We start from the raw sequence: 22,025 nt of genomic DNA, 5'->3' as shown, positions 1-22,025 counted from the left end.
ATTAGGACACTATACTCCTTTCTCTTACCTGCAGAGTGGAGGCTGCTGAGTCGCTAGTCTCTGTCATTCCTGTGCTCCTTGGTAAACTGGACACGATGTACCTGGAGCCCTTTGGCACAGGCTGTCTAACCACCAGCTTTCCTTTCCTGGTCTCCGCTAGAAACAGACTGTACCAGTAGGCATCGTTGGAGACCAGAGTGGAATCTGCGATGGTGGAGTTCCTCTCACTGATCACACTGTTCCTACAGGGAGGAGCCGCTTTGCTGGGTTTGGGTTTCTGACACTTGAGCACGATGGTGACCAATATGGTGATCAACAGGAGAAATGACACCGAACCCAGACCGATGACCAAATACAGGTTTAAATCTGAAAATATGTCATATTCCAGAGGCACATCTGTCATGTCAGAGTAGGCCTTAACGGCAGTCTCCACGGTGGACAGATTGATGGTGACTGTAGCAGAGAGAGCAGGCTCCCCGTTGTCCTTGGCAACAACAACCAGTCGTTGGTGACGCGGATCTCTGTAGCTGAACATTCTCATAGTCCGGATCTCTCCGTTGTATTGGTCCAGACTGAATAAGGTGGCGTCAGTCACCTGTAGAAACTGGTAGGTAATCCGAGAGTTCTGTACCGAGTCGGTGTCTATAGCTATCACCTTGGCAACCAGAGAGCCTTTATCGGTGGATCTGGGGATCTTTTCTTCCACCACCGAGCCGTGCGCGCGCCATGGAGAGACTATGACCGGAGTGTTGTCGTTCTGGTCCACAATAATGATGTGGACGGTCACGTTACTGCTGAGTGGAGGAACACCAGAGTCTCTGGCCTCAATGTGGAAAAGGAACTCCTTCTCGATCTCATAGTCAAAGGTCTTTAGTGCGTAAAGATTACCGTTCTCTGGATTGATGGAGAACAGCATGGACATGGAGGTGTTGGCTATCTCCTTCTCTAGGATGAAATAAACTAGATACTGGTTTTCATGGAGGTCTGGGTCGAAGGCAGTGAGGGAGCCCAGCAAGGCCCCGGGTGCATTATTTTCCATTACACGTATAGTATAGAAGGACTGGGGGAACTGTGGAACATTGTCATTAACATCCAGTAGTTCTAAAGTCATAGTTTCATTGTCAGACAACGGAGGAGAACCTCTGTCTGTAACAGTGAAAGTGATGTCATATTCTGGAACTTTCTCACGGTCTAATGGTTCTGAAACTACCAACTCAAAATAGTTATCAGAAGATTCCTTCAGTTTGAAAGGCATATTTTGAGGAATATGAACATTAACTACTCCATTATCACCTGAATCTTTATCACTGACACTAATTACTGCTATCACTGTGTCTAATTCGATGTTTTCCTTGACTGGACTATGAAACGATTTAATAGATATTTCTGGGTGATTGTCATTCATATCTTCAACTAGAATTGTTAGTTTACATTGCCCTGATAAAGCATTAATTCCTTTATCTGTTGCTATAACTTCCATATCGTAAATCCTGAAATCTTCATAATTTAACATTCCCTTTACAGTGATCTCACCCGTGTTGGAGTTTAAATGAAATGTTTCTTGCGTTTTCTCTGATGTATACAGGCTATATGAGTATATTAAATCAGAATTTGACCCCTCGTCTACATCTGTTGCATTTAAATGAACAACAAGACTTCCAATGGGAGAATTTTCCATTATATTTATGTGGTAGTTATCTTCGTCAAATGTAGGGGCGTTATCGTTAGTATCTAAAACATGAACAATAATGCTGGCAGTACCGGAGCGAGTCGGCGTGCCGCCATCTACAGCTGTGAGTATTAAATTATGAACAGCCTGCTGCTCCCGGTCCAAATTTTTTTTCAGGATCAAATCAGCAAATTTTGACCCATCTCTTCCAGTTTGAATTTCTATTGTGAAATAATTATTTTCACTCAAATGGTATGTTTTCACAGAGTTTGAACCAACGTCTGGGTCGACTGCATTGTTCACAGAAAAGCGTTCACCAGCTTGGGTAGCTTCCGAAATATCTAAATCTATCGTATCTCTTCTAAAATGAGGTGCATTGTCATTGATGTCCATAATCTCTAATTCGATGTAAAATATTCTTTTAGGGTTTTCTATGATGGCTTCCATTTTCACGTAACAGGATGTCTTGGCAGCACAGAGTGATTCTCTGTCAATTCGTTCAACAATGAAAAGCTCACCAGTTTCTTTGTTCACGTCAAGATATTTCTTATTAGCAATGATCTCTAACCGCATTTTCCGTCCGAATAGAGTCTTCACATCTAATCCCAAATCTCCAGCTAAATTGGCGACAACAGAGCCTTCCTCCAGTTCCTCAGGAATAGAATAGTGTGTAACCGCAGAAATTGTATTCAAGGTGGCAGCAAAAAGAAGGCATCTCGACACATACCTTTTCCAGTGTTCGGAAGAGAAATGGGCATCCATTGTTTCCTCAGACCTATGTCCTCTTCAGTATAGTGTAAAAACTTGCACGTCGATAAGATTTGGTAATAATGTTATGCCTCAGTCAAAATCACAAATGATAACTGAGACCGAGAAAACATTTTTGCATGTAGAATCAGCACCAGGAACTGTTCAATTTCCCTTTTCACCATTTCAGCTCATTGTCCGACTATCATGGCGATCATGATCTCACAAGACAGTTGATTTGACTGGTGAACAGCGACGCTGTGTGCAAGGAAAAGGCCTACACATCATAAATGGTTAATTGAAATATTTGCTCTGTGTACGAAATTCTTAATTATTTTAGTCTACAGTGTGCTATGAGTTAACGAGGATCATAATATAGTTGTTACTACATTTTGCGTTGGTTTCTTTCTGTTTCTTTCTTTCTTTCTTTCTTTCTTTCTTTCTTTCGTTCGTGTTTTTAATCTGATTTCAGTTAACTTCAGTTTCACTTAATATTCAGAAAACGTTGGCTTTGATGATAGTACACATTTTACGGTTTACATTTTGTTTTGGCAAATCTGTGCTGAATGAGTACGCAGTAGCCATGCCCAAAGAAGCACAATAACACATTGTTAAGGAAAAGCTTGAAAACGTCAGAGTATGTATACATGTAATATTGCCTTTAGATGAAGATTTTATTTCTGGACGGTTAAATTTCTATTTTCGGTTATTATCATGCTTTGTTTTGATCAACGTTTCAGTTAACTATATTAACGTTAGTGCAAACTAATTTCTACTGAGACACCAAATGCCTTTGAGTAAACCAGAATTAATCAGCATGTATGTTTATGTTTTTAACTGGGGACATTTAAGTTGGCGTAAAAATTATTATGAAAGAGGTTTATGAATGAGGTAGGCCTAATATTGGTATTTGGAGTAGGTCTATTTAAAAACAACCTCACCAAAACATACAGCAGAACCGGTGAAAAAAATAAAAAGGTGTTGAATCAAAAACTGAGTCTCACCTGCAGAGTGGAGGCTGCTGAGTCGCTAGTCTCTGTCATTCCTGTGCTCCTTGGTAAACTGGACACGATGTACCTGGAGCCCTTTGGCACAGGCTGTCTAACCACCAGCTTTCCTTTCCTGGTCTCCGCTAGAAACAGACTGTACCAGTAGGCGTCGTTGGAGACCAGAGTGGAATCTGCGATGGTGGAGTTCCTCTCACTGATCACACTGTTCCTACAGGGAGGAGCCGCTTTGCTGGGTTTGGGTTTCTGACACTTGAGCACGATGGTGACCAATATGGTGATCAAGAGGAGGAATGACACCGAACCCAGACCGATGACCAAATACAGGTTTAAGTCTGAAAAGATGTCATATTCCAGAGGCACGTCTGTCATATCAGAGAAGGCCTTAACGGCAGTCTCCACTGTGGACAGCTTGATGGTGATTGTAGCAGAGAGAGCAGGCTCCCCGTTGTCCTTGGCAACAACAACCAGTCGTTGGTGACGCGGATCTCTGTAACTAAACATTCTCATAGTCCGGATCTCTCCGTTGTATTGGTCCAGACTGAATAAGGTGGCGTCAGTCACCTGTAGAAACTGGTAGGAAATCCGAGAGTTCTGTACCGAGTCGGTGTCTATGGCTATCACCTTGGCAACCAGAGAGCCTTTATCAGTGGATCTGGGGATCTTTTCTTCCACCACCGAGCCGTGCGCGCGCCATGGAGAGACAATGACCGGAGTGTTGTCGTTCTGGTCCACAATGATGATGTGGACGGTCACGTTACTGCTGAGTGGAGGAACACCAGAGTCTCTGGCCTCAATGTGGAAAAGGAACTCCTTCTCGATCTCATAGTCAAAGGTCTTTAGTGCGTAAAGATTACCGTTCTCTGGATTGATGGAGAACAGCATGGACATGGAGGTGTTGGCTATCTCCTTCTCTAGGATGAAATAAACTAGATACTGGTTTTCATGGAGGTCTGGGTCGAAGGCAGTGAGGGAGCCCAGCAAGGCCCCGGGTGCATTATTTTCCATTACACGTATAGTGACTGAGGGAACTGTGGAACATTGTCATTAACATCCAGTAGTTCTAAAGTCATAGTTTCATTATCAGACAACGGAGGAGAACCTCTGTCTGTAACAGTGAAAGTGATGTCATATTCTGGAACTTTCTCACGGTCTAATAGTTCGGAGACTACCAACTCAAAATAGTTATCAGAAGATTTTCTAAGTTTGAAAGGTGAAAGGCATATTTGGGGGAATATGGAGATTAACCATTCCGTTATCACCTGAATCTTTATCACTGACACTTAGCACTGCTATCACTGTGTCTAATTCGATATTTTCCTTGACTGGAGTCTGAAATGATTTTATAGATATTTCTGGGTGATTATCATTCATATCTTCAACTAGAACTGTTAGTTTACATTGTCCTGATAAGCTATTGGCTCCTTTATCTGTTGCAATAACTTCCATATCGTAGAGCATAAAATCTTCATAATTTAACATTCCCTTTACCGTTATCTCACCGGTGCTGGGGTTAAGATGAAATGTCTCTTGCGTTTTCTCTGATGTATAAAGACTATATGAGTATATAATATCAGAATTTGACCCCTCGTCTAAGTCTGTTGCATTTAGATGAACAACAAGGCTTCCAATGGGAGAATTTTCCATTATATTGATGTGGTAATTGTCTTTGTCAAATGTAGGGGCGTTGTCATTAGTGTCTAAAACATGAACAATAACGCTGGCAATTCCAGAACGCGCAGGCGTACCGCCATCCACAGCTGTGAGTATTAAATTATGAACAGCCTGCTGCTCCCGGTCTAAAGTCTTTTTCAAAATCAAATCAGCAAACTTCGACCCATCTCTCCCTGTCTGAACTTCAATGTTAAAATGTTCACTTTCACTTAGATGATACGTTTTTACTGAATTGGCTCCGACATCAGGGTCAACTGCGTTTGCTAAGTGAAAATCTCTCTCCAGCTGGTGTTGACTCAGATATATCTAAATGTATTGCGTCTCTTCGAAATTGTGGGGCGTTGTCGTTCATATCCAAAATTTCTAGTTCTATATTAAATATTCGTAAAGGATTTTCAAGTGTTGCTTCCATTTTCAAGTAGCACGATGTTAACATTTTTGTACAAAGATATTCCCTGTCAATCTTCTCTACAACATACAGTTCACCAGTCTCTTTGTTCACATCCAGATATTTTTTATTGGCGATGATATCAAGACGCATCTTCCTTTTACTCAGTGTCTTAACATCCAAGCTGAGATCTGTAGCTAGATTGGCAACAACTGATCCTTCTTTCATTTCCTCAGGTATTGAATAATGAGTGACTGAAGACGATATGTGCTGAACGGTTGCAAAAAGAATAACGAGCAAAACGTACCTTTTCCATGACAGCATGGTTACATACGATCCCATTGTTGTGTATCTGCGCTCCGTATGAAGCAGCCTCAGTCAGCAAAATGCATGGTCGCGATTACATGGAAATTTGGTTTTGTTGTAATTTTGATCCAAGCGGCATTTATTCGCTCTTGATCCAATAACTATATAGTCGATAAGAGGAAGGAAATTGTGTTAATCTTCCTGGTTGTGAGTTTCAGCACCAGGGAGCTGTCCGCATGTTTCAATGCTTTACCCCTCTGACTATGATTTACTGTCATGGCGATCATTGCCTCGTCGTTTTTCTAGTCAACAGCGCCACTCCATGCATATTATAAGATTCGACTATTAACACCATCCATGTTATATAGCTAAAATGCAACCATATTTAGACGATAGGTAAAATTTAAAGGTAAGCTTAAGCACTGCTGCAGATGTTGCTGAAAGGAATCATTAGGTTTATGAAAGCACTATTACTGCCAAGTTTAATACCCTATGTTAATCATTCTGTTGGGTAATGGAAACGTATGCTACAAATGATTCAAATTAGGATGTTTGTTTTTTTGTTGTTGTCTTTTTTTTTGCTTGTTTGTGCTTTGTGAAGAATATGCCTTTTTATACACAACATAAAAAATACCATATAAGATCTACAAAAACAAAGGTGGAAATTGACGTCTCTCCTGCAGAGTTTATGAATGAGGTAAGCCTACTATTCGTATTTGGAGTAGATCTATTTAAAAACAATCTCATCAAAAGGTAGAGCAGATCCGGTGAAAAAAGGTGATGAATCAAAAACTGAGTCTTACCTGCAGAGTGGAGGCTGCTGAGTCGCTAGTCTCTGTCATTCCTGTGCTCCTTGGTAAACTGGACACGATGTACCTGGAGCCCTTTGGCACAGGCTGTCTAACCACCAGCTTTCCTTTCCTGGTCTCCGCTAGAAACAGACTGTACCAGTAGGCGTCGTTGGAGACCAGAGTGGAATCTGCGATGGTGGAGTTCCTCTCACTGATCACACTGTTCCTATAAGGAGGAGCAGCTTTGCTGGGCTTGGGTTTCTGACACTTGAGCACGATGGTGACCAATATGGTGATCAACAGGAGAAATGACACCGAGCCCAGACCGATGACCAAATACAGGTTTAAGTCTGAAAAGATGTCATATTCCAGAGGCACGTCTGTCATGTCAGAGTAGGCCTTAACGGCAGTCTCCACTGTGGACAGCTTGATGGTGACTGTAGCAGAGAGAGCAGGCTGCCCGTTGTCCTTGGCAACAACAACCAGTTGTTGGTGACGCGGATCTCTGTAACTGAACATTCTCATAGTCCGGATCTCTCCGTTGTATTGGTCCAGACTGAATAAGGTGGCGTCAGTCACCTGTAGAAACTGGTAGGAAATCCGAGAGTTCTGTACCGAGTCGGTGTCTATGGCTATCACCTTGGCAACCAGAGAGCCTTTATCGGTGGATCTGGGGATTTTTTCCTCCACCACCGAGCCGTGTGCGCGCCATGGAGAGACAATGACCGGAGTGTTGTCGTTCTGGTCCACAATAATGATGTGGACGGTCACGTTACTGCTGAGTGGAGGAACACCAGAGTCTCTAGCCTCAATGTGGAAAAGGAACTCCTTCTCAATCTCATAGTCAAAGGTCTTTAGTGCGTAAAGATTACCGTTCTCTGGATTGATGGAGAACAGCATGGACATGGAGGTGTTGGCGATCTCCTTCTCTAGGATGAAATAAACTAGATACTGGTTTTCATGTAGGTCTGGGTCGAAGGCAGTGAGGGAGCTCAGCAAGGCCCCGGGTGCATTATTTTCCATTACACGTATAGTGTAGAAGGACTGGGGGAACTGTGGAACATTGTCATTAACATCCAGTAGTTCTAAAGTCATAGTTTCATTGTCAGACAACGGAGGAGAACCTCTGTCTGTAACAGTGAAAGTGATGTCATATTCTGGAACTTTCTCACGGTCTAATAGTTCGGAGACTACCAACTCAAAATAGTTATCAGAAGATTCCCTCAGTTTGAAAGGCATATTTTGAGGAATATGGAGATCAACTACTCCATTATTACCCGAGTCTTTATCATTGACACTAACCACTGCTATTACTGTGTCTAATTCGATGTTTTCCTTGACTGGACTCTGAAACGATTTAATAGATATTTCTGGGTGATTGTCATTCATATCTTCAACTAGAATTGTTAGTTTACATTGCCCTGATAAGCTATTGGCTCCTTTATCTGTTGCAATAACTTCCATATCGTAGATGCTAAAATCTTCATAATTTAACATTCCCTTTACCGTTATCTCACCGGTGCTGGGGTTAAGATGAAATGTCTCTTGCGTTTTCTCTGATGTATACAGACTATATGAGTATATGATATCAGAATTTGACCCCTCGTCTAAGTCTGTTGCGTTTAGAGGAACAACAAGGCTTCCAATAGGAGAATTTTCCATTATATTGATGCGGTAGTTGTCTTTGTCAAAAATAGGGGCGTTGTCATTAGTGTCTAAAACATGAACAATAATGCTAGCAGTACCTGAACGAGCAGGCGTACCACCATCTACAGCTGTGAGTACTAAATTATGAACAGCCTGCTCCTCCCGGTCTAAAGTCTTTTTTAAGATCAAATCAGCAAACTTCGACCCATCTCTCCCAGTCTGAACCTCAATGTTAAAATGTTCACTTTCACTTAGATGATACGTTTTTACTGAATTGCTTCCAACATCTGGATCAACTGCGTTGCTAAGAGAGAATCTCTCTCCAGCTGGTGTTGACTCAGATATATCTAAATGTATTGCGTCTCTTCGAAATTGTGGGGCGTTGTCGTTCATATCCAAAATTTCTAGTTCTATATTAAATATTCGTAAAGGATTTTCAAGGATGACCTCTAGCTTTAGATAGCACGATGATGACCACTTGGTAGTGCAAATATATTCCCTGTCAATCTTCTCCACAATATACAGTTCACCAGTCTCTTTGTTCATATCCAGATATTTTTTACTGGCGATGATATCAAGACGCATCTTCCTCTTACTCAATGTTTTAACATCCAAGCTGAGATCTGTAGCTAGATTGGCAACAACTGATCCTTCTTTCATTTCCTCGGGTATTGAATAATGAGTGACTGAAGACGATATATGCTGAACGGTTGCAAAAAGAATAACGAGCGAAACGTACCTTTTCCATGACAGCATGGTTACATACGACCCCATTGTTGTGTATCTGTTCTCTGTACGAAGCAGCTCAGTCGGTAAAATGCATGGTCGCAATTATATGGACATTTGTTTTTGTTGTAGTTTTGATCCAAACGTTATTTACTCGATCTTGATCCAACAGATATGTAGGCGATAAGTAGAAGGAAATTGTCTTAATTGTCCCGGGTCTGAATTTCAGCACCAGGGAGCTGTCCGCTTGTTTCAATGCTATACCCCTCTGTCTGACTATGATTTAATGTGAAGGCGATCATGGCCGCGTCTTTTATCTAGTCAACAGCGCCACTCTATGCATATTATAAGACTCTGCAACTAACACCATCCATGTTTTGTAGCTAAAATGCAACCGTATTTAGATAATAGGTGGAATTTAAAGGTAAACTTAAGCTTATTAACTGCTGCAGTTGTTCCTGAAAAGAATCATTAGGTTGATAAAACAACTATTACATCATAGTTTAATGCCTTATGTTAATCATTCTATGCTGGATAATGGAAACGTACACGATGCAAATTAGGATTTGTTTTTTATTTTATTTTTTTAACTTGTTTGTGGCTTGTGAAGAATATGCGATTTTATACACAACATAGAAAACACCATATAAGATCTACAGAAACAAAGGTGGAAATTGACGTCTCACCTGCAGAGTGGAGGCTGCTGAGTCGCTAGTCTCTGTCATTCCTGTGCTCCTTGGTAAACTGGACACGATGTACCTGGAGCCCTTTGGCACAGGCTGTCTAACCACCAGCTTTCCTTTCCTGGTCTCCGCTAGAAACAGACTGTACCAGTAGGCGTCGTTGGAGACCAGAGTGGAATCTGCGATGGTGGAGTTCCTCTCACTGATCACACTGTTCCTACAGGGAGGAGCCGCTTTGCTGGGCTTGGGTTTCTGACACTTCAGCACGATGGTGACCAATATGGTGATCAAGAGGAGGAATGACACCGAGCCCAGACCGATGACCAAATACAGGTTTAAATCTGAAAAGATGTCATATTCCAGAGGCACGTCTGTCATATCAGAGTAGGCCTTAACGGCAGTCTCCACTGTGGACAGCTTGATGGTGACTGTAGCAGACAGAGCAGGCTCCCCGTTGTCCTTGGCAACAACAACCAGTTGTTGGTGACGCGGATCTCTGTAACTAAACATTCTCATAGTCCGGATCTCTCCGTTGTATTGGTCTAGACTGAATAAGGTGGCGTCAGTCACCTGTAGAAACTGGTAGGTAATCCGAGAGTTCTGTACCGAGTCGGTGTCTATGGCTATCACCTTGGCAACCAGAGAGCCTTTATCAGTGGATCTGGGGATCTTTTCTTCCACCACCGTGCCGTGCGCGCGCCATGGAGAGACAATGACCGGAGTGTTGTCGTTCTGGTCCACAATAATGATGTGGACGGTCACGTTACTGCTGAGTGGCGGAACACCAGAGTCTCTGGCCTCAATGTGGAAAAGGAACTCCTTCTCGATTTCATAGTCAAAGGTTTTTAGTGCGTAAAGATTACCGTTCTCTGGATTGATGGAGAACAGCATGGACATGGAGGTGTTGGCGATCTCCTTCTCTAGGATGAAATAAACTAGATACTGGTTTTCATGTAGGTCTGGGTCGAAGGCAGTGAGGGAGCTCAGCAAGGCCCCGGGTGCATTATTCTCAATTACACGTATAGTATAGAAGGACTGGGGGAACTGCGGAACATTGTCATTAACATCCAGTAGTTCTAAAGTCATAGTTTCATTATCAGACAACGGAGGAGAACCTCTGTCTGTAACAGTGAAAGTGATGTCATATTCTGGAACTTTCTCACGGTCTAATGGTTCGGAGACTACCAACTCAAAATAGTTATCAGAAGATTCTCTAAGTTTGAAAGGCATATTATCGGGAATGTGAAGATCAACCATTCCGTTATCACCCGAATCTTTATCAGTGACACTAACCACTGCTATTACTGTGTCTAATTCCGTGTCTTCCTTGACAGAATTTTGAAACGATTTGATGGAAATCTGAGGATGATTGTCATTCATGTCTTCCACTAAAATTGATATCTTCGTTTGCCCTGATAAGACATTGACTCCTTTATCTGTTGCTACAACTTCCATATCATATAGCCTAAAATCCTCATAATTCAGCACTCCTTTTACTGTTATCTCACCAGTGTTAAGGTTCAGATTAAATGTTTCTTGTGTCTTTTCAGAAGTGTACAAGCTATATGTATATGCTATCTCTGCATTGGACCCCTCATCTAAATCAGTAGCATTAAGATGAAGCACAAGGCTTCCAATCGGTGAGTTTTCCATTATTTCAATTCTATAGTGTTCTTTGCCAAATTTGGGGGCATTGTCATTTGTGTCTAGGACTCGAACTGCAATGCTGGCTGTACCGGTGCGTGAAGGTGTGCCGCCATCTACAGCAGTGAGTACTAGTTTATGAACAGCCTGCTTTTCTCGGTCTAGCGCCTTCTTTAAAATTAGATCTGCAAACTTCGATCCATCCCTTCCTGTCTGAATTTCAATGTTAAAATGTTCATTTTCACTCAAATGGTACGTCTTTACTGAATTTGATCCAACATCCGGATCAACCGCATTGTTGACAGAGAATCTTTCACCAGCTTGGGTTGCTTCCAAAATGTCCAAGTTTATGGTGTCTCTCCTAAAATGAGGGGCGTTATCATTTATATCCATGAGCTCTATTTCAATATAGAATATCCGCTGTGGGTTCTCTACTATAGCTTCCATTTTCAGAAAACATGACGTAGATGTCTTAGATGTGCAAAGATATTCACGGTCGATCCTCTCTACGATATATAGCTCCCCTGTTTCTTTGTTCACATCCAGATATTTCTTGTTTGCTATGACTTCCAAGCGCATCTTCCGTTTAGAAAGCATTTTTACATCGAGGCCTAGATCAGCAGCTAAATTAGCGACCACAGACCCTTCCTCCATTTCCTCGGGAATAGAATAGTGAGTAACCGCATAATTAGATTTTAAGGTTGCAGCGAAAAGAAGAAATATCGAGACATACCTCCTCCAGTGTTTGTAAAAGAAATGTGCATCCATTCTCACTTCAGACCTGTCTTCTTCAGTCTTGTGAAAAAAGATAAACCCTTGCACGTCGTTAAGATTCCGGACAATTTTTTTTGCCTATCAAAGCCATATTCACAAAAATACACTGACCGTAAAATGTTCTTGGCTTACATACAGATTCAGTACCGGGAGCTGTCCATTTGCCCGATTCACGTCTCAGCTCGACGACAGTGTAATGGCGTTGATGGTCCTACAACATAATTTATATAACTGGACAACAGCGACGCTGTGTGCAAGGAACAAAGACATGCTTCCTTACGCCTTACTCTTAAAGAAATGTTATGCTTTAGCCCTCATCCTTAGTTTTTCCTTATGGCTAATTAGCTCATTCATACCTTGAATTCAGTGTTTTATGATCCTGCACGTTTTGAATGAAGTAGCATTATTCAGTGTAGTGATAACTACATTGCTTTTGGTTAAGATATGTTTTCCAGCTGTTTTTCAAGTATCTCGCACTTTATCTCCACAAAGTGTACTTTTGTAGTTTAAATATGTTTTTGTTTTGTTTGTTTTTTATGTGGTGATAGCATTCCATTGGCCAATCAAGATCGAAATGACTTTGTTATTGAATTAGTGTTCATTTATCGTTTTTTGTGTGGTTCATCAGAGTTGTGCAGCATGAGCAGTAGGCGTGTCAAAAAAACATGATGCAGCATTGTTAAGCATTTGCGCCAGGAAGTTGACTATATAAATATATTGCCTTTAGATGATAATTTTATCTCTGCATAGGTTAGTCTAATCCACTCTCATTTTATATTTTTAATGCCTAGTTCTAGTCGCGCTTTTAGTTAACTGCATTAACCTTATTGCAAAACATCACATTTATTATGAGCCAGGACATGCTTTTTGGAGAAGTCAAAATTAAATTAGTAAAATTTGTGCTGATGGCCTCATTTAAACTGTGGACTGCACATTTGTTTTATGATGAGAAAATTGAATGTGATTTGAAAAATAATGGGGAAGATGTTTATAAATTAGGTAAACTAGAATTTACAGTATGTCTTTTTACAAACATTATCATCAAATTATACAGCATATTCAGCTACACAAACGTATTGGATCAGTAAAGAAATCTCACCTGCAGAGTGGAGGCTGCTGAGTCGCTAGTCTCTGTCATTCCTGTGCTCCTTGGTAAACTGGACACGATGTACCTGGAGCCCTTTGGCACAGGCTGTCTAACCACCAGCTTTCCTTTCCTGGTCTCCGCTAGAAACAAACTGTACCAGTAGGCGTCGTTGGAGACCAGGGTGGAATCTGCGATGGTGGAGTTCCTCTCACTGATCACACTGTTCCTACAGGGAGGAGCTGCTTTGCTGGGCTTGGGTTTCTGACACTTCAGCACGATGGTGACCAATATGGTGATCAAGAGGAGAAATGACACCGAGCCCAGACCGATGACCAAATACAGGTTTAAGTCTGAAAAGATGTCATATTCCAGAGGTACTTCCGTCATGTCAGAGTAGGCCTTAACGGCAGTCTCCACTGTGGACAGATTGATGGTGACTGTAGCAGAGAGTGCAGGCTGCCCGTTGTCCTTGGCAACAACAACCAGTCGTTGGTGACGCGGATCTCTGTAGCTGAACATTCTCATAGTCCGGATCTCTCCGTTGTATTGATCCAGACTGAATAAGGTGGCGTCAGACACCTGTAGAAACTGGTAGGTAATCCGAGAGTTCTGTACCGAGTCGGTGTCTATGGCTATCACCTTGGCAACCAGAGAGCCTTTATCAGTGGATCTGGGGATCTTTTCCTCCACCACATAGCCGTGCGCGCGCCACGGAGAGACAATGATCGGAGTGTTGTCGTTCTGGTCCACAATAATGATGTGGACGGTCACGTTACTGCTGAGTGGAGGGACACCAGAGTCTCTGGCCTCAATGTGGAAAAGGAACTCCTTCTCGATCTCATAGTCAAAGGTCTTTAGTGCGTAAAGATTACCGTTCTCTGGATTGATGGAGAACAGCATGGACATGGAGGTGTTCGCTATCTCTTTCTCTAGGATGAAATAAACTAGATACTGGTTTTCATGGAGGTCTGGATCAAACGCAGTGAGGGAGCTTAGCAAGGCCCCGGGTGCATTGTTCTCAATTACACGTATAGTATAGAAGGACTGGGGGAACTGTGGAACATTGTCATTAACATCCAGTAGTTCTAAAGTCATAGTTTCATTGTCAGACAACGGAGGAGAACCTCTGTCTGTAATAGTGAAAGTGATGTCATATTCTGGAACTTTCTCACGGTCTAATGGTTCTGAAACTACCAACTCAAAATGGTTATCAGAGGATTCTCTAAGATTGAAAGGCATATTATCGGGAATATGAACATCAACTACTCCATTATCACCTGAATCTTTATCACTGACACTAATTACTGCTATCACTGTGTCTAATTCGATATTTTCCTTGACTGGACTCTGAAACGATTTAATAGATATTTCTGGGTGATTGTCATTCATATCTTCAACTAGAATTGTTAGTTTACATTGCCCTGATAAGCTATTGGCTCCTTTATCTGTTGCAATAACTTCCATATCGTAGATCCTAAAATCTTCATAATTTAACATTCCCTTTACCGTTATCTCACCGGTGCTGGGGTTAAGATGGAATGTCTCTTGTGTTTTCTCTGATGTATACAGACTATATGAGTATACGATATCAGAATTTGACCCCTCGTCTAAGTCTGTTGCATTTAGATGAACAACAAGGCTTCCAATGGGAGAATTTTCTATTATATTTATATGGTAGTTGTCTTTGTCAAATGTAGGGGCGTTGTCATTAGTGTCTAAAACATGAACAATAATGGTAGCAGTACCTGAACGAGCAGGCGTACCGCCATCTACAGCTGTGAGTATTAAATTATGAACAGCCTGCTGTTCTCGGTCTAAAGTCTTTTTCAGGATCAATTCAGCAAACTTCGACCCATCTCTCCCTGTTTGAACTTCAGTGGTAAAATGTTCACTTTCACTCAGATGGTACGTTTTTACCGAATTGCTTCCAACATCTGGATCAACGGCGTTGCTCAGAGAGAATCTCTCTCCAGCTGGTGTTGACTCAGATATATCTAAATGTATTGCGTCTCTTCGAAATTGTGGGGCGTTGTCGTTCATATCCAAAATTTCTAGCTCTATATTAGATATTCGTAAAGGATTTTCAAGGATTACCTCCAGTTTAAGATAGCACGATGCTGACGACTTTGTAGGACAAATATATTCCCTGTCAATCTTCTCCACAATATACAGTTCACCAGTCTCTTTGTTCACATCCAGATATTTTTTACTGGCGATGATATCAAGACGCATCTTCCTCTTACTCAGTGTTTTAACATCCAAGCTGAGATCTGTAGCTAGGTTGGCAACAACTGATCCTTCTTTCATTTCCTCGGGTATTGAATAATGAGTGACTGAAGACGATATGTGCTGAACGGTTGCAAAAAGAATAACGAGCGAAACGTACCTTTTCCATGTAAGCATGATTACATACGACCCCATTGTTGTGTATCTGCGCTCCGTATGAAGCAGCCTCAGTCAGCAAAATGCATGGTCCCGATTACATGGAAATTTGGTTTTGTTGTAATTTTGATCCAAGCGGCATTTATTCGATCTTCATCCAATAGATATGTAGGCGATAAGAGGAAGGAAATAATCTTATTTTTTCTGCGCGTGAGTTTCAGCACCAGGGAGCTGTCCGCTTGTTTCAATGCTTTACCCCTCTGACTATTATTTATTGTCATGGCGATCATTGCCTCGTCTTTTTTCTAGTCAACAGCGCCACTCAATGTATATTATAAAACTCTGCAACTAACACCATCCATGCTTTGTAGCTAAAATGCAACTGTATTTAGACGATATGTGAAATTCAAAGGAAAACGTAAGCTGATTAACTGCTGCAGATGTTGCTGAAATTAATCATTAGGTTTATTAAACCACTACAGCCAAGTTTTAATACATTAATCATTCGATGTTGGATAATGGAAATGTACATATGATTCAAATTGGGATTGTTTTTAAACTTGTTTGTGCTTTGTGAAGAATATGCCACTTTACCCACAACAAACATTAAAAGATATACACAAACAAGGGTGGAAATTGACGTCTCACCTGCAGAGTGGAGGCTGCTGAGTCGCTAGTCTCTGTCATTCCTGTGCTCCTTGGTAAACTGGACACGATGTACCTGGAGCCCTTTGGCACAGGCTGTCTAACCACCAGCTTTCCTTTCCTGGTCTCCGCTAGAAACAGACTGTACCAGTAAGCGTCGTTGGAGACCAGAGTGGAATCTGCGATGGTGGAGTTCCTCTCACTGATCACACTGTTCCTATAAGGAGGAGCAGCTTTGCTGGGCTTGGGTTTCTGACACTTGAGCACGATGGTGACCAATATGGTGATCAACAGGAGAAATGACACCGAGCCCAGACCGATGACCAAATACAGGTTTAAGTCTGAAAAGATATCATATTCCAGAGGCACGTCTGTCATGTCAGAGTAGGCCTTAACGGCAGTCTCCACTGTGGACAGCTTGATGGTGACTGTAGCAGAGAGAGCAGGCTGCCCGTTGTCCTTGGCAACAACAACCAGTTGTTGGTGACGCGGATCTCTGTAACTGAACATTCTCATAGTCCGGATCTCTCCGTTGTATTGGTCCAGACTGAATAAGGTGGCGTCAGTCATCTGTAGAAACTGGTAGGTAATCCGAGAGTTCTGTACCGAGTCGGTGTCTATGGCTATCACCTTGGCAACCAGAGAGCCTTTATCAGTGGATCTGGGGATTTTTTCCTCCACCACCGAGCCGTGCGCGCGCCACGGAGAGACAATGACCGGGGTGTTGTCGTTCTGGTCCACAATGATGATGTGGACGGTCACGTTACTGCTGAGTGGAGGAACACCAGAGTCTCTGGCCTCAATGTGGAAAAGGAACTCCTTCTCGATCTCATAGTCAAAGGTCTTTAGTGCGTAAAGATTACCGTTCTCTGGATTGATGGAGAACAGCATGGACATGGAGGTGTTGGCGATCTCCTTCTCTAGGATGAAATAAACTAGATACTGGTTTTCATGTAGGTCTGGGTCAAAGGCAGTGAGGGAGCCCAGCAAGGCCCCGGGTGCATTATTTTCCATTACACGTATAGTGTAGAAGGACTGGGGGAACTGCGGAACATTGTCATTAACATCCAGTAGTTCTAAAGTCATAGTTTCATTGTCAGACAACGGAGGAGAACCTCTGTCTGTAACAGTGAAAGTGATGTCATATTCTGGAACTTTCTCACGGTCTAATGGTTCTGAAACTACCAACTCAAAATAGTTATCAGAGGATTCTCTAAGATTGAAAGGCATATTATCGGGAATATGAACATCAACTACTCCATTATCACCTGAATCTTTATCACTGACACTAATTACTGCTATCACTGTGTCTAATTCGATGTCTTCCTTGACTGGACTCTGAAACGATTTAATAGATATTTCTGGGTGATTATCATTCATATCTTCAACTAGAACTGTTAGTTTACATTGCTCTGATAAGCTATTGGCTCCTTTATCTGTTGCAATAACTTCCATGTCGTAGATCCTAAAATCTTCATAATTTAACATTCCCTTTACCGTTATCTCACCGGTGCTGGGGTTAAGATGAAATGTCTCTTGTGTTTTCTCTGATGTATACAGACTATATGAGTATATGATATCAGAATTTGACCCCTCGTCTAAGTCTGTTGCATTTAGATGAACAACAAGGCTTCCAATGGGAGAATTTTCCATTATATTGATGCGGTAGTTTTCTTTGTCAAATGTAGGGGCGTTGTCATTAGTGTCTAAAACATGAACAATAACGCTGGCAATCCCAGAACGCGCAGGCGTACCGCCATCTACAGCTGTGAGTATTAAATTATGAACAGCCTGCTGCTCCCGGTCTAAAATATTTTTCAAAATCAAATCAGCAAACTTCGACCCATCTCTCCCTGTATGAACCTCAATGGTAAAATGTTCACTTTCACTCAAATGGTACGTTTTTACTGAATTGCTTCCAACATCTGGATCAACGGCGTTGCTCAGAGAGAATCTCTCCCCAGCTGGCGTTGACTCAGATATGTCTAAATGTATTGCGTCTCTTCGAAATTGCGGGGCGTTATCGTTCATATCCAAAATTTCTAGTTCTATATTAAAGATTCGTAAGGGGTTTTCCAGTATCACCTCCAGCTTAAGATAGCACGAAGATGACAGCTTGGTGGGGCAATTTTCCCTGTCAATCTTCTCCACAATATATAGTTCACCAGTCTCTTTGTTCACATCGAGGTACTTTTTATTGGCGATGATATCAAGACGCATCTTCCTCTTACTCAATGTTTTAATATCCAAGCTGAGATCTGTAGCTAGGTTGGCAACAACTGATCCTTCTTTCATTTCCTCGGGTATGGAATAATGAGTAACTGAAGACAATATGTGCTCAACTGTTGAAAAAAGGATAACGACCGACACGTACCTTTTCCACGACCCCATTGTTGTGTGTCTGTTCTCCGTATGTAGCAGTTTAGTCGATAGAATGCATGTTTCCAGTTATATGGCAGTTTACTATTGTTAAGGTCTTGATCCGAACATATTAATGCGATCTTCATCCAAAGGATATTCAAGCGCAAAATATAGTGAAATTGTCTTGTGTATCTGTGATGGGAGTTTCAGTACCAGGGAGCTGTCCGCTTGATTCAACGCTTTACCCTCCTGACTATGATTTACTGTCATGGCGATCATGGCCCCGTGTTTTATCTAGTCAACAGCGCCACTGCATGCATATTATGAGACTCTGCAACTGCCACCATTTTTGTATAGAAGCTAAAATGCAACCATATCAGACGATAGATGGAATTTAAAGGTGAGTTTAAGCTGATGAACTGGTGCAGATGTTGCTGAAGGAAATCCTTATCTTTTTGAAACCAATACCTCAGACTAATTGATTAAGAAAATGTAAATTGGCGGCTTTTTTATTTTTACTTATCTGTGTTCTGCGAAGAATATCACATTTTATGCAAAACAGAAAAAAGAATCAAACATTAAGAAAATCTACAGAGAAAATTGTATAAACCGCCTCATTTACACAGTGGACTGCACATTTGTTTTATGATGAGAAAATTGAATGTGATTTGAAAAATAATGGGGAAGATGTTTATAAATTAGATAAACTAGAATTTACAGTATGTCTATTTACAAACATTATCATCAAATTATACAGCATATTCAGTAACACAAACGCATTGGATCAAAAAGAAATCTCACCTGCAGAGTGGAGGCTGCTGAGTCGCTAGTCTCTGTCATTCCTGTGCTCCTTGGTAAACTGGACACGATGTACCTGGAGCCCTTTGGCACAGGCTGTCTAACCACCAGCTTTCCTTTCCTGGTCTCCGCTAGAAACAGACTGTACCAGTAGGCATCATTGGAGACGAGGGTGGAATCTGCGATGGTGGAGTTCCTCTCACTGATCACACTGTTCCTACAGGGAGGAGCTGCTTTGCTGGGTTTGGGTTTCTGACACTTGAGCACGATGGTGACCAATATGGTGATCAAGAGGAGAAATGACACCGAGCCCAGACCGATGACCAAATACAGGTTTAAGTCTGAAAAGATGTCATATTCCAGAGGCACGTCTGTCATGTCAGAGAAGGCCTTAACGGCAGTCTCCACTGTGGTCAGCTTGATGGTGACTGTAGCAGAGAGTGCAGGCTGCCCGTTGTCTTTGGCAACAACAACCAGTTGTTGGTGACGCGGATCTCTGTAACTGAACATTCTCATAGTCCGGATCTCTCCGTTGTATTGGTCCAGACTGAATAAGGTGGCGTCAGTCACCTGTAGAAACTGGTAGGTAATCCGAGAGTTCTGTACCGAGTCGGTGTCTATGGCTATCACCTTGGCAACCAGAGAGCCTTTATCGGTGGATCTGGGGATCTTTTCCTCCACCACCGAGCCGTGCGCGCGCCATGGAGAGACAATGACCGGAGTGTTGTCGTTCTGGTCCACAATGATGATGTGGACGGTCACGTTACTGCTGAGTGGAGGAACACCAGAGTCTCTGGCCTCAACGTGGAAAAGGAACTCCTTCTCGATCTCATAGTCAAAGGTCTTTAGTGCGTAAAGATTACCGTTCTCTGGATTGATGGAGAACAGCATGGACATGGAGGTGTTGGCTATCTCCTTCTCTAGGATGAAATAAACTAGATACTGGTTTTCATGGAGGTCTGGGTCAAAGGCAGTGAGGGAGCTTAGCAAGGATCCAGGTGCGTTATTCTCCATTACACGTATGGTGTAGAAGGACTGGGGGAACTGTGGCGCGTTGTCATTGACATCAAGCAGGTGCACAGTTATTGTTTCATTATCAGATAAGGGGGGCATTCCTGCATCAGTCACAATGAATGTGACGTCATATTCGGGTACTGCTTCACGATCCAAAGGTTCTGATACTATGAGCTTGTAATGGATGGGTCTATCTGATGACTTGTTCAGAATAAAGGGCATGGGTTGGTTTATGGATAAACTTACTTTGCCATTATCCCCAGTGTCCCTGTCGCTTATTCCCACCAAAGCTATGACTGTTCCTACGGGAATGTTCTCATTAACTGTGCTCTTAACAGACTGTATTGTGATGTCCGGATAATTGTCATTCATATCCGTCACATGTATCACAACTTTACATTGCCCCATTAAGGGATGCGCCCCCTTATCTTTAGCCTCAATGTGCATTTCATAAAATTTCACATCTTCATAGTCAATAGTACCCTTCACTGTTATCTCTCCTGTATTGGGATTCAATCCAAAGACATCTTGTGTTTTCTCTGACGTGTACAGGGTGAAAGCGTAGACTATGTCTGCATTGGGACCCTCGTCAAGATCTGTGGCGTTAAGTTTCATCACTAGAGTACCTATCGCGGTATTCTCAGTCATGTTATGTGTGTACATCTGCTTGTCGAACCGAGGGGCGTTGTCGTTTGTGTCCTGTACCCTAACAATGATATTGGCTGTGCCGGAGCGCACAGGGACCCCACCGTCCAAGGCAGTCAATATTAAATTATGAACAGCATGCTCCTCTCGGTCTAAAGATTTGGTCAACACCAAGTCAACATATTTAGTTCCATCACTGCCAGTCTGAATTTCTATAGTGAAATGTTCACTGACACTGAGTTTGTATGTTTTTATTGTATTTATGCCGACATCTGGATCCACAGCATTAGGCAGAGAGAATCTCTCTCCTGGTGTTGCCGACTCTGACACGTCGAGTTCTACCCTGTCCCTTCGAAAATGGGGAGCGTTATCGTTAATGTCCGTTATACCTAGCTCAATGTTGAATATACGTAAGGGACTTTCTATGATAACATCTAGCTTTAGAAAACAGGAGGTCGTGGTTTTCGTCGGACAAAGATATTCTCTGTCCATTGTTTCGACAATATACAGCTCTCCTGTCTTTTTATTAACATCTAAATATTTTTTGTTGTGGAAAATGTCAAGTTTTACCTCACGTTGAGCTAAACCTCCAAGCTCAAGTCCCAAATCCGCAGCTAGATTTGCCACAACAGAGCCCCTTTCCAACTCCTCGGCTATGGAGTACCGCGTCACAGACAAAGCAGAGGGCAACATTGCACTCAAGACAAAGACGGCGGAAAAAACTTGCAAATTCATCCTTTTTGTTGTTGAAAATATATTACTCCAGTGTCCGAATGCCTGCCTTTAATGCGTTTTTATTAACATCTATAAAAATAAAAACATTATTTGTATTATTTGTTAGTTAAAAAAAATAAATAAGCCTATCTGCTCTTCTAGAAGGATGTGCGGATCTATCCACAGCCTTAACAAATGGGTGTGTCATGAGAACCATAAGAGATATGCATTATGATTTAGTGGTGAACAGTGACACCATGTGACTAAACCCTTTGAGTCTGACACTGGTCTGATGTGTGATGCACCGTCTATGACAAGCCTAC

At 42.0% G+C, this 22,025-nt stretch overlaps 1 protein-coding gene across 1 annotated transcript; it reads right to left on the bottom strand.

Moving 5' to 3' along the window:
• Position 1: 1 nt before the first annotated feature.
• Positions 2–21,723, bottom strand: LOC139645333 (protocadherin Fat 4-like). The gene is made up of 7 exons (XM_071521025.1): positions 19,333–21,723; positions 16,174–17,214; positions 13,156–15,579; positions 9,642–10,682; positions 6,595–7,635; positions 3,494–4,359; positions 2–2,396 (listed from the first exon to the last, which is right to left on the bottom strand). The coding sequence occupies exons 1-7, from the start codon at positions 21,721–21,723 to the stop codon at positions 2–4; spliced, it is 11,199 nt and encodes a 3,732-aa protein (XP_071377126.1).
• Positions 21,724–22,025: the final 302 nt, after the last annotated feature.

Source organism: Centroberyx affinis, unplaced genomic scaffold (assembly GCF_046629955.1).
Source record: "Centroberyx affinis isolate AG114_WGS23_722 - 3 ecotype Tasmania unplaced genomic scaffold, CSIRO-AGI_Caff_v1 ptg000847l_1, whole genome shotgun sequence".
Lineage (NCBI taxonomy): Eukaryota > Metazoa > Chordata > Actinopteri > Beryciformes > Berycidae > Centroberyx > Centroberyx affinis.
This window is presented reverse-complemented; position numbering and strand designations above follow the sequence as displayed.

Bases quoted from the DNA above. Each gene is read 5' to 3' on its own strand.
- LOC139645333 (XM_071521025.1), bottom strand. From the start codon at position 21,723: ATGAATTTGCAAGTTTTTTCCGCCGTCTTTGTCTTGAGTGCAATGTTG. The intron at 15,580-16,173 runs GTGAGACGTCAA...CTTCATACGGAG, and splicing joins CAGCAGCCTCCACTCTGCAG to CGCAGATACACAACAATGGG. The intron at 2,397-3,493 runs GTACATCGTGTC...ACACTGGAAAAG, and splicing joins CCTGTGCCAAAGGGCTCCAG to GTATGTGTCGAGATGCCTTC.